The 12,694-nt window shown below is 41.2% G+C and overlaps 1 protein-coding gene across 6 annotated transcripts in view; it reads right to left on the bottom strand.

Annotated features, from left to right (window-relative positions):
- The window catches only part of HECW2 (HECT, C2 and WW domain containing E3 ubiquitin protein ligase 2), a 479,776-nt gene that overhangs the window by 185,134 nt on the left and 281,948 nt on the right, over nt 1-12,694 (bottom strand). For all 6 annotated transcript variants that reach the window (XM_073633114.1, XM_073633112.1, XM_073633113.1 and 3 more), the window contains one exon: nt 11,869-12,038. In XM_073633114.1, the coding sequence (XP_073489215.1) occupies nt 11,869-12,038 (170 nt within the window). The remainder of the gene's footprint in view (nt 1-11,868; nt 12,039-12,694) is intronic.

Genomic DNA, 12,694 nt, shown 5'->3' on the forward strand with positions numbered 1-12,694 from the left:
AATCCCCTTCAGGCCCAGGACTTATAAAGCCGCTCGCAGCACGCTGTGGCCAAAAATAGTCTCCTTTTGAGATCTAACGTCCAGCTGGTAAAACTTGGTGAACGTATGAACTGAAGACCAAGCGGCCGCTTTGCAAACCTGAGCCATAGACACCTGTTGGCGCACTGCCCACGATGTACTAACTCCTCTAGTAGAGTGAGCTTTGAAATATCGAGGTGGAACCCTGCATTTCAACTCATAAGCCTGGATAATGAGTTGGCGAATCCACCTAAAGATAGTAGAACTAGTTGCTGCCTGTCCCCTCTTAGGACCCTCTGGTAGAACAAAAAGAGAATCAGTTTTCCGAAAAGGAGCTGACATGCTTAAGTAAACCTTGACTGCTCTCACCACATCCAGTGAGCGAAGCGACTTTTCGTCTTTAGTCTTAGGATTGGGAAAAAAGGAAGGCAAAATGATCTACTGAATAAAATGAAAATTGGAAACCACCTTAGGTAAAAAATCTGGACAGGGCGCATCACCACCTTGTCCTGATGTAAAAATAGAAAAGGCTTTTTACATGAAAGGGCGGCCAATTCAGACACCCTTCTAGCTGAAGTTATGGCTACCAGAAAAACCAATTTACTGGTCAACAGAATTAAAGGAATATGCCTAATCGGTTCAAAGGGTTGAACCTATAGGGCTGATAGCACCAAGTTCAAGTCCCAGGGGCATAAGGGAGGCTTAACCGGCGGTTTTAAGTGCAGTACCCCCTTGACGAAGGTTCGCACTAAAGAATGAGATGCAACTGGCCTCTGGAAAAAGACTGATAAGGCCGAAATTTGCCCTTTAATGGTTCCCAAAGATAAGTTTAGATCAATTCCTGATTGAAGAAAGGCAAGGATCCTTCCAATCGCATGTTGCGAGGATGCCATCCTTTGTTCTCGCACCAGGAAATGTACGATTTACAGACCCTATGGTAAATGCTTCTAGAAACTGGCTTTCTAGCATTTATCAGAGTAGATAGGACTGAACCTCTGATACTATGGTCCTTCAGCACCCTGGTCTCAATAGCCATACCATCAAATTCAGCGACCATAAAGAAGGACGGTAAATGGGACCTTGGGATAACAGATCTGGACGGTATGGGAGACACAGCGGGTCCTCCACCGCCATCCTCACAATCTCTGAATACCAGGACCTCCTGGGCCACCAGGATTACTGCAATCTGATCTTCCTGTATCCTGCGCAACAAGTGCGGAAGCATCTGGATCGGGGGGAAAGCGTAAATCAGAGAATACTGGTCCCAGGGAACTACCAATGCGTCTGTTCAGACAGCGAGGGGGTCCCTGGTCCTGGATACAAACTTGTCTATCTTGGCATTGAATGTGGATGCCAGAAGATCCACATCCGGCATCCCCCAGCGCTGGCAGATCTGAAGGAAAACTTCGGGGTGAAGAGACCATTCCCCCTGTAGCAACTGCTGGCGGCTTAGGTAATCTGCCTGCCAATTGTCCACCCGTGGGATAAAGACTGCCGATAGAAACGGCACGTCTCTCTGCCCAAGCAAATATGTGATTTACCTCTCTTTGGGCCGCCCAACTCCGGGTACCCCCTTGGGGGTTGATGTGTGCCACCACCGTGTCGGACTGGACAACTTAAAACGGTCCTTCAATGCCTGACAAATACCGATAGCCGCAACTGCCGGTTGTACTGCTGACCCAGCTACTGCAAAAGAAGCTTTTAGTAAGGATTCCAGCTTTTTATCTGCCGGATCCTTAAATCCCTGGGCATTATCCACTGGACAGGTTGGACTTTTATTCACTGAAGAAATGGCAGCATCAACCAAAGGTGTATCCCACTTCTTCCTGAATTTTTCCTCCATAGGATATAAAAAAAGAAAACCTTTTTGGAGGCAAGTATGTCCTGTCCGGGTGGTCCCAGTCAGCGTAAATTACCTGTTCCAATAAAGGTTGCAAAGGGAACGCCTGGGAACCTGGTTGAGGACGCAAGTACCCTAATGTAAAACAGGAGGGTCCTGGTCCATGCACCGGAGGTAATTTAAATCCAGCTCTCACCATCTCAGCCAAGGACTGGATAAACAATTTTTGGGATTGAGAGGCTGAAATTGGTTCTTCAGAACCTGAATCCCCAGCCGAGGACTCTTCAGCCTCTCCTTCCTCCTTGTCTTTAATGGCTTCCTCCTCCAAATCCTCTGCCCATTCTGGATCCAAATCACAGGGACCCATGCCAAAAGAATCCTGGTGCTCAAGTGTTTCACCACTGGGATCAGGCTCAGGGGAGGGAGATCTATGATGTTTCTTCCCTCCCTGTGTTACTGTAGCAATCATACCTGCTATCTTGCCCTCAAGGCCAGCTAGGGCTGATGCTAAATCATCCTTAGTAACATAGGCTGATGCAGGGATATTGGTAGTGGCCACTACGCCCGACAACTGCAATGGCTCAGCCAGGCCAAATGCCACAGGTCTTTCAGGGGAGACTGATGCTGCAGTAACCTGAGGTTGATCTCCTGTTTTTGAAAGAGTCCCTTTAACCCCTGGACTTGCCCTGCTCCCTGTACCTCATTTCCTGGAAGACATTGCTTACAAGTTTGAGGAAAAAAAGGCACTCCCTCTGAGTTATATAGCTGGGTCTAGCGTACAGCCGCCACCACAGCCTTACCAGCCTTCAACCTATTGCAAATGTCCAAATTTACCAGACCTCTGTGTCCCACCGTGCACTAGACTTCTGTTGAGCTTAACCAACAAGCAGCAATGAATATGCAAGCGCGTGACCTCCCTTATACCCGTGCGCCGCCCAGGGACACACGCGCGGCTGTGTTTTACTGCGCACGCGCACCCTGCGTGGCGCACACATAGGCATGTCACGACACGCACACTGTGCACACCCGCGGCGCGCGCTCCTGACACACATGCACGCCCCTATATTGTTAGGCCTCCCAGAGGGAGTACTCACCGGTCCTCGCTGCAGGGCCTGACACAGGCCCAATCTTCCCCCATCACAGCTGGTAGCACCACTGAGGCGCTGAGTTATACTTTAACTGATACTTGTTAATGTTTCAAGGACCGGGTCCCCCTTTTTTACGAGGTCCACACCCCTGGACCTGTAAAGCACCCTTCTGGTTCCCTTGGGCAAGTGAAGACCAGGGATACCATGTAACAAGGGTCCAGCGCCTTAATGGACACATTACAAGCAAAACCTCGTTCTTGAATCAAGGCTCGGGTACCATCCGATATAACATCCTCACTGGGACATTTTATTCAAAGAAAGTTTGAAGAGCTTCCCTAGCCATGACCATCACCTTCAAGACACTGGCAAAAAAATTAAAAGGTACTTCCTGTATGGGAGGGGTTATATGGGAGGAACCTTCTTACTATTGGTTGCCAGTGTCCAATCACCTAATGGTAAGATATAACCTAGATAGTCATTATGGTGCTCTGTGTCCCGTGATGTACGATAAAGAAATCTATATAGGATTATTACTACTACTAATTATAATTTGCTTATTCATAGGACTTGGTATCAACTAATTGTAGTTCATGGATTGGATATCAACTGATTGTGCTTTATCACATACTGTATTAGATGTGTCACTTTATATACACTGTGCACTGTACATAATGTATATAGCATATTAAAAGGAGAAGTATGGCCAAAGCTTTTTTGACCCTACTTTTCCTATGGATCACTCCTGTGACCGTTTTCAGCCGGCAGTGGGCTAAAGTCAGCTGTCAACACTCAGCCAGTCCAGCAGCTAGATCAATCCCAGCCAATTTACAGTCGGGATCCATCCAGATACCTGGACTGACAGCTGGGTCAGCCTCTCAGCGACCCTACAGGAGACTGAGCCAGCCACTCCTGCTCCTTTACAGCCCAGGGCTCCAGTGAGCACTGAAGGGGAAGAGCCAAAAGCCGGTGACTGACAGTCACCACTCTCTGCTCAGAGTGGAGGGGAGAACTGAGCTATCAGCGGTGTTTGATCGCTCAGTTCTCAATGCAGAGGCAGCAGGGGACAGATGCAGAATCGGATTGATGCTGCATCCACCTAGGAGAGTATACATTTTTTTCATTTTTTGGAACCCCTGTACTTCTCTTTTAAAATCTATTATATTATGTATTTAGGTAAACATGTCTTGAGAACAAATTTCTACTTTTTTGCACTTCGCAGTTAGATCGATTTTTTGCACTTTATGTTGTCTTTGTTGTATCATAAAGGAATTTGCCTTTGATTTGGACATATTGCACTCTCAAATAAAGAACGCTGCACTTTATTTCTAATCTTTTTATTAAAGTTTTAACAGGTTTAACAAAGAAAACATGAAATTACTATGCATCATTGACTGTACACAAAGTCTAGTGAGTGTTTCAGAACAGGGTGGAACACAAAAACATTAACATTCCCTGAGATCTATTTAGAATATTGTGACAATCATCAAGGCATTGGTTGACCCATATGGGAGGCCAATTAACATTGTGGAAACATTAACAAGTATCAGTTAAAGTATAACTAAAGTCAAAACTTTTTTTTACATTTTGGACAGAGTGGAGAGGGGTTAAAACATCTGTCAGTTTTTAGTGCTGTCTGTGCCCCTGTTAAGGAGATTCCCTCTCTCGTATTGTCCTGTTTACCATTATAAAAGAAAATGCCACATTTTGGGTTATCCCCAGAAAAGTAATAGAGGGGAAATCTTCCAATGGGGGCAAAGTTCTTCTGACCTGGGCATCCCCAAAGAATTCCCTTAATTTGCATGGATTTCCTCTCACTTCCTGTTTTGGCTATGGGACAGGAAGTGAAGGGAAATCTTCACAATGGGACACAGATGGCAAAAAAAATATCTGACAGGGGTCATAACCCTTCCTTAATCTATCCAAAACAAAGAAAAAAAAAGTTTTGCCAATAGTTCTACTTTAATGCTGCACTTATTCAAAGATATTAATTGTTTGAAGATATACAACATTATAGTGCTAGCTTTGAGTTTTATTACTTCCCTAGGCAGTACAGGTTCAAAAAATGTAAACACTTAGTAAAGAGCAAAGTATATGCATAGGGGTGGGATGAATTTAAACTACAATTTAACAAGTGTATGTACAGTGGGGACGGAAAGTATTCAGACCCTCTTAAATTTTTCACTCTTTGTTATATTGCAGCCATTTGCTAAAATCATTTAAGTTCATTTTTTTCCTCATTAATGTACACAGCACCCCATATTGACAGAAAAACACAGAATTGTTGACATTTTTGCAGATTTATTAACCACTTAAGGACTAGCCTCGTTTTGGATTTTAGGTGTTTACATGTTTAAAAAAAGGTTTTTTTGCTAGAAAATTACTTAGAACCCCCAAACATTATATATTGTTTTTTTTCTAACACCCTAGAGAATAAAATGGTCATTGTAATACTTTTTTTCGCACCGTATTTTGCGCAGTGGTCTTATAAGCGCACTTTTTTGGGAAAAAATTCACTTTTTTGAATAAAAAAATAAGACAACAGTAAAGTTAGCCCAATTTTCTTTTATATTGTGAAATATAATGTTACGCCAAGTAAATTGATACCCAACATGTCACGCTTCAAAATTGAGCCCGCTCGTGGAATCGCCTCAAACTTTTACCCTTAAAAATCTCCATAGTAGAAGCACCCTTTTGATCTAATACAGCCATGAGTCTTTTTGGGAAAGATGCAACAAGTTTTTCACACCTGGATTTGGGGATCCTCTGCCATTCCTCCTTGCAGATCCTCTCCAGTTCTGTCAGGTTGGATGGTAAACGTTGGTGGACAGCCATTTTAGGTCTCTCCAGAGATGCTCAATTGGTTTTAAGTCAGGGCTCTGGCTGGGCCATTCAAGAACAATCACGGAGTTGTTGTGAAGCCACTCCTTCATTATTTTAGCTGTGTGCTTAGGGTCATTGTCTTGTTGGAAGGTAAACCTTCAGCCCAGTCTGAGGTCCTGAGCACTCTGGAGAAGGTTTTCGTCCAGGATATCCCTGTACTTGGCCGCATTCATCTTTCCCTCGATTGCAACCAGTCGTCCTGTCCCTGCAGCTGAAAAACACCCCCCACAGCATGATGCTGCCACCACCATGCTTCACTGTTGGGACTGTATTGGGCAGGTGATGAGCAGTGCCTGGTTTTCTCCACACATACAGCTTAGAATTAAGGCCAAAAAGTTCTATCTTGGTCTCATCAGACCAGAGAATCTTATTTCTCACCATCTTGGAGTCCTTCATGTATTTTTTTTAGCAAACTCCATGAGGGCTTTCATGTGTCTTGCACTGAGGAGAGGCTTCCGTCGGGCCACTCTGCCATAAAGCCCCGATTGGTGGAGGGCTGCAGTGATGGTTGACTTTCTACAACTTTCTCCCATCTACCGACTGCATCTCTGGAGCTCAGCTACAGTGATCTTTGGGTTCTTCTTTACCTCTCTCACCAAGGCTCTTCTCCCCCGATAGCTCAGTTTGGCCAGACGGCCAGCTCTAGGAAGGGTTCTGGTCATCCCAAACATCTTCCATTTAAGGATTATGGAGGCCACTGTGCTCTTAGGAACCTTAAGTGCAGCAGAAATTTTTTTGTAACTTTGGCCAGATCTGTGCCTTGCCACAATTCTGTCTCTGAGCTCTTCAGGCAGTTCCTTTGACCTCATGATTCTCATTTGCTCTGACATGCACTGTGAGCTGTAAGGTCTTATATAGACTGGTGTGTGGCTTTCCTAATCAAGTCCAATCAGTATAATCAAACACAGCTGGACTCAAATGTGTAGAACCATCTCAAGGATGATCAGAAGAAATGGACAGCACCTGAGTTAAATATATAAGTGTCACAGCAAAGGGTCTGAATACTTAGGACCATGTGATATTTCAGTTTTTTTTTTAATAAATCTGCAAAAATGTCAACAATTCTGTGTTTTTCTGTCAATATGGGGTGCTGTGTGTACATTAATGAGGAAAAAAATGAACTTAAATTATTTTAGCAAATGGCTGCAATATAACAAAGAGTGAAAAATGTAAGGGTGTCTGAATATTTTCCGTCCCCACTGTATATATTTCCAAGTAGAAAAACATTTAATGCATATCAGAAAAATAGCTCTGCAATACATGCACATTTCCCCAATGTTTTATCTCTTTATAAATGGTGATCCTGACAGAAATCCAGAGAGGTCCAATCTGCTGGTTGCCAGCATTGTCTCTGCTGCACCGGAATACCAGGCAGCATTGCCAGTCTTGCCTGGGTCTTCCCTTGCTGACAGAGTGAATATGATCCACCCAGGATACAAAAGGAGTTATTCTTTCTGAATCAACCTTCAGTCTGTGAACTGTGGGAGTGTAATTCTGTCTGTACTATTTCTTTAAGTTGTGCACACAAAATAGCTAAAGGTGAATGTTATTTGCTGTACCATGAGTGTATTACAGAAAAGTGCATGCAATTTAACAAGGAGAGGATATGACCAAGCTTGGTATATAGTTGGAGAGGTTGGGTAAAGAAACATGTGCATAAGTTAGAGAAAAATAAATCCAGTACCACGATGCCGCAACAATAAAACATATTTGATTTTTATAGATCCATCTATTAAAAGGAATCAATACCTGTAATTATTGATGTGTTTCAGCCTCTTACATAGGCCTTAGTCATATTCACATTATGACAAAGGCCTATGTATGAGGCTGAAAAGTGTCAATAATTACAGGTATTGATTCCTTTTAATGGATGGATCTAATAAAATCGTATTGATAACAAAATTATCAATACGACATCTACAACGACATCTGGGGAGAGATTTCCAGAGAGATTTTCAAAGATCTGGTGTTCACACTTTTAATTTCAGTGTTTTCTGGTATGAGTCTGATTCAGAGGGGGATTTTCTTAGCCCCCTGCCTTTCTTTCACTTGTGGAGGTGTTGGTGACTAATTTCCCCACTGGGATGGAAAGCTAACACAGTTTGGACTTTCCATATTCACTATGGTGCTGGTATACAGCACATGATTGTGGTTTATTTGGTCTTTTATGTTTGTTTGCACTACTTTTATCACTGCACACTTGAAAAAAACTGTATTGTGTGTTTTTTAGCGCTGCCTTTATGTATGTTTTGTTTTATTTTGTGTATCAATGCTTGCCATCAGTGGGTGTGTTTGGTAGCTGCTTTAGACCTAAGACCTAATTGGTCACATTATTAGTTTATTAAGGCATTACAGGGTTATTCACCCATCTCATAAGCGCTTGATTTTGTGGGAAAAGAGCTTGATAGTTTGCTTTATTAAAATCGTATATATGTATTATTGTTGGGACATCGTGGTGCCGCAGTTTTCTAACTCTTATATTGGACGTTTGAATGGAAAGTACTGGAGCTATCCGAGCACATGAGTCTCCATCTCATCCTATTATTAAGGGCTATTTTGGGGTAGTTGCACAATTCTAGGAGATGTATGAGCATGAGTTTGGTTCAGTAAAATTTAAAAAGCCAAGTCTCCGCAAAAATTTTTTTCTCGGTCTCCAACCAAGGTCATTGATATAAAGATGTAAAAAAATGTCATTTTTGCCTGGTAAACACTTGAGGGGATTATTTTAGAAAGTTATAATGCTGGCTGGAATTCCGCCAGCAAAAGACCGATGGAGCATACACACGGTCGCATTTTCCGACGAAAAACTCTCATCTGTCTTTTGTGGGCCGAAATTCCGATCGTGTGTATGCGGCATTACAGTTCTAATAGAAAGGGCCATAGATCCTGAATCTCATAAGAACAGAGAGCATATAAGCTTATGTAAGCTTTAGGTCTAAAAGAAGAATCATGAGGAGTTTATGTTTAAAGTCTTCTCTAAGGCTTCACTTGGCCAAATGTTCTAAATATATTTGATTGCAAGTACAGATGTAAGGATTTCAAGGTTGGGGCTGAGGAACCAGAATTTTTTAGAATTCAAAGAATCACCCAAGGGTTTCAGGATGGCAGCAATTAGATCATCTGTAAATTCATATGAATTTCCATAATCATTTGATACAAAATTGCACAAACATTTCAGCAATGGTTCTGCAATCTGCCAGAATCTTTACAGCATTCTGAAAACCATTGGCATGCACATTAAACTTTAACTAATTGTTTATTTAAAATCTCAAAACTCCTGTTTTTATATCCGATTTTTTAACTATCCTTTAAGCAATCTGGTTTACAAACCAGTATTTAATGCATGAAACAATCATAACCAGAGCACTCTGGGCTTGCTAACCAGACAACACAGCAGAGAGGCTTGCATAGCAGTCCCCTTGTCTAAGAGAATGCTCCCACATAGCATCTGGTAAGGGATAAGTCACTGGTTCTCATGACTCATTTGAGTTCTGTAAACAAAAATCTTAGCTCAGCTAAAAAATAATCATGCTAATGATGTGAAAAGGAGACGGGAGCTCCACCTGCTGACTAAATAGAAGACTGCATAAAGTGCCACATTTAATTTTTACCTGACTAAATAAAAAAATCAAATATTTGCATTTACTTCAAAGAACATTTTACTGAAAAGGACTATTAACTCTGTTGGGACTTCCTATGAAAACTTTCAAATGTTATATATAAAAGTATTATCTAAAAGAGATGTAAAATCTCCACAGGAATGAGTATTCATACACTGGGTTCAAAAGTGTTGCAATTGGAAAATGTGATTTCTTATAAAAGAAAATACACACTTGTCTTCCCACACATACTGTATAAGCTTGCCACTAATACTGTATAAGCTTCTCAAATAGATAGATTACTCTAATCCCCATTAAATATCCATTTTGGAAAATAATTTAATAATATTGCTTCATAACAAGCTATGGATATTGTAGAACTGTGTCCTTTGCAGTGAATACCCACTCTCAAAAGTCATGTTATTAATTAATATGATGGCTTAAAACTCTGCGCACTGAACACATGTATAAGTTGAACCTGCTCATTTTCCTGAAGATGCAAAAATGAACTAGCTAATCACTAAAGCATATGGTTCTGCTATTTAATTATCTATACTATTTGGAATAAAATACATATATTGATGGACAAATCAGCAAGCACTTATACTGTCACCTGAGAAGAAACAGAAGTTAGTCACATGACCCCTCAATATCCATGTTTGGAAGGAAAAAACGTTTTGCCCTGTATTGGCAGAGTACAGGCTCACTTTATTTACTGACCCATAAATAAATTCTAAATGTATATTTTAAAGTATTCTAGTAGTAGTTAATCACACTCAACTGAACTTGTTCTGCAATGCTGAAGGCATTTCATAGCTTATCAAGCCACTCCAACTCCAGCATTTATATTCACATCTTAGGACACCTTAATCCAACCACCATGAAATGTGTAGAGCAGAATGGGAGGTGTGAAAGTTGTGCTGCCATCCTGTCCTAGTTATATAACCCCATTGTTGGTGTCAGGAAGCCTGCAAGGTGTTGGTTCCTCGATTTACATGGTTAGAGGTGTGATTTGCCAAATCACCAAGTCAGAGATGTCAAAACAGAATTAGCAATACAATATGTTTTTTTTTTTAAATTACATACGTTTAAAAAAAAAAAAATAGACATTAAATGCAGAAAAAAGATGGTGATCAGGTATGGTTGTTTAATTTTGACAGAGGTGGCCTCTTTCATGCCTCTTACAAACAAGTTGTCCTCTCTGTCCAAAATGTGCACTTCATTGTCCTCAAAATAATGTCCCTTTTCTTTAAGATGTAGGAAGACTGCTGAGTCTTGGCAAAACATATTGGAGACATTTTCACAGTTCTAAATGATCTTTATTTATCTAATATGTGTAAATGAAAACTGTAGGGTTGTATCGTTAGACATTTTAAGTAAAGGTCTTACAACAAAACCTTTCAATAATGTGCAGGACTGGTTTTCGAAACACGTACGCTAATGCTCTGAGAAGACATTCCTAGTTCTAGCCATCTAATAGTAGTTTTAACCATCTCCCGCAGTATTGTCATATGACATTGTTCCGCTTGCGCACCCATCAGTGGTGCACGCTGTCCCTGGGACACAGCGCATTACTGATCTCTGTAAAGAGCAAATGACAAGGCTCTTTACCCATGTGATCAGTTGTCTCCAATCAGAGCTGATTACATGTAAACAAGGAAATGCCAGTTATCGCCATTCCATCAGTGCCGCCTATCTGTGCCCATAAGTGCCACCTATCAATGCTCATTAATTCTGCATATCAGTGCTACCTATCAGTGTCCATCAGTGCTGCATATTAGTGCCTCCTCATCAGTACCACCTCATCAGTGCCCTTCAGTGTTGCCTCATCAGTGCACTTCAGTGCAGCCTCATCAGCGAACTTCAATGCAGCCTCATCAGCGCACTTCAGTGAAGGAGAAAAATTACGTATTTATAACATTTTACAACAAACACTTTTTTCCAAAACTTTCTGGCTTTGTTTTTTTAGTAAAAAAAATAAAAAACAAGTGGTGATTAAATACCATCAAAAGAATTCTGACTAAAAAAAATGATAAAAATTTTGTTTGGGTACAGTGTTGCATGACCGCGCAATTGTCATTCAAAGTTCGACAGGGCTGAAAGCTGAAAATTGGCCTGGGCAGGAAGGGGGTAAAAGGTGCCCAGTAGGCCAGGAAAACAATAATAATAGTTTTGAAAAGTCTAATTTAAATGGTCAGGATTTATATACCAGGTTGTGTCCGCAGTGTCAAATACATACAGTTGTCTCCTGATTTAATAGACAATTGTCTTGTGTCTGCAGCTATTCCACAAGCTTTGTGTCTAAACTTAGAAGTCAAGCGACTGGGTATATCACACCTTTTACATATTTATGTAACTCTCTAGTGATTAGTATCTCTACGGTATAAACCGTCTATTGCATTAAAAAGACAGATAGCGTGAAATTATTTTTATACTTTGTTACCTCTCTGTGCCATACTGGATTTGTAGTGTTTGCTATAATAGTTGATCTCCTTTCCTGACCATGATGAGCAAATGTCGGGAATGTGCTTCTCTTTCCAGGTCGAATAGACATCTTCAGATAAGGGTCAGGATTAAAAAACATTCCCTTCTTTAACCCTACTGCTCTGAGATCTGAAAGACAAAATAGTAAAGATGGTATAGCAAAAACTCAGCTGTATGTTCTATCAACCTACTACTCAGGTAAGATGACAAATTGACTGATATATAATTTATATTATAAATGATAATATAAAAAAAATGAAAACATTAGTGTCGCCAGCTGGAAAACTGAACTGGGCTTCTTATTTCCGAGTTCAGACCTGTGTTACAACATGTTGAGCAGAAAGCGCTTGCAAAAAAAAAAATCTTACCAGCTACCTTCAGGTGACTGGACACTGGCAAACAAAGCTGCAAGGAAAGTCTCAGCACAACCCTCCCTCTGCCAGCAAGCCTCAGTTTAGTAGCAAGGGGCGAATCATTAGGAACAGAGGGGGGGAACCTACTTCCTGTAATTCACTCCAAGAAAAATTTACTCACCTTTTGACTTTGCCTTTAAATAGTCATCTTGAAGTACAGTACAGAACTTGTACTAGACCCATAACCCTATGGGTTATTTTCTGCTACTTTCAGGTGACTGGACACTGCCAAAGGGCAGCCCCTAAGGGGTACCCATATAACCCCACCCACTTTTTTTTAACAAGCAATAAAGAGTGATCAAGACACAGAGGGAAGGGACCCGTGTTCTGTACTGTACTTCCAGATACCTTTACTGATTTCCATAATTTTTT

Source organism: Aquarana catesbeiana, linkage group LG06, assembly GCF_042186555.1.
Source record: "Aquarana catesbeiana isolate 2022-GZ linkage group LG06, ASM4218655v1, whole genome shotgun sequence".
Lineage (NCBI taxonomy): Eukaryota > Metazoa > Chordata > Amphibia > Anura > Ranidae > Aquarana > Aquarana catesbeiana.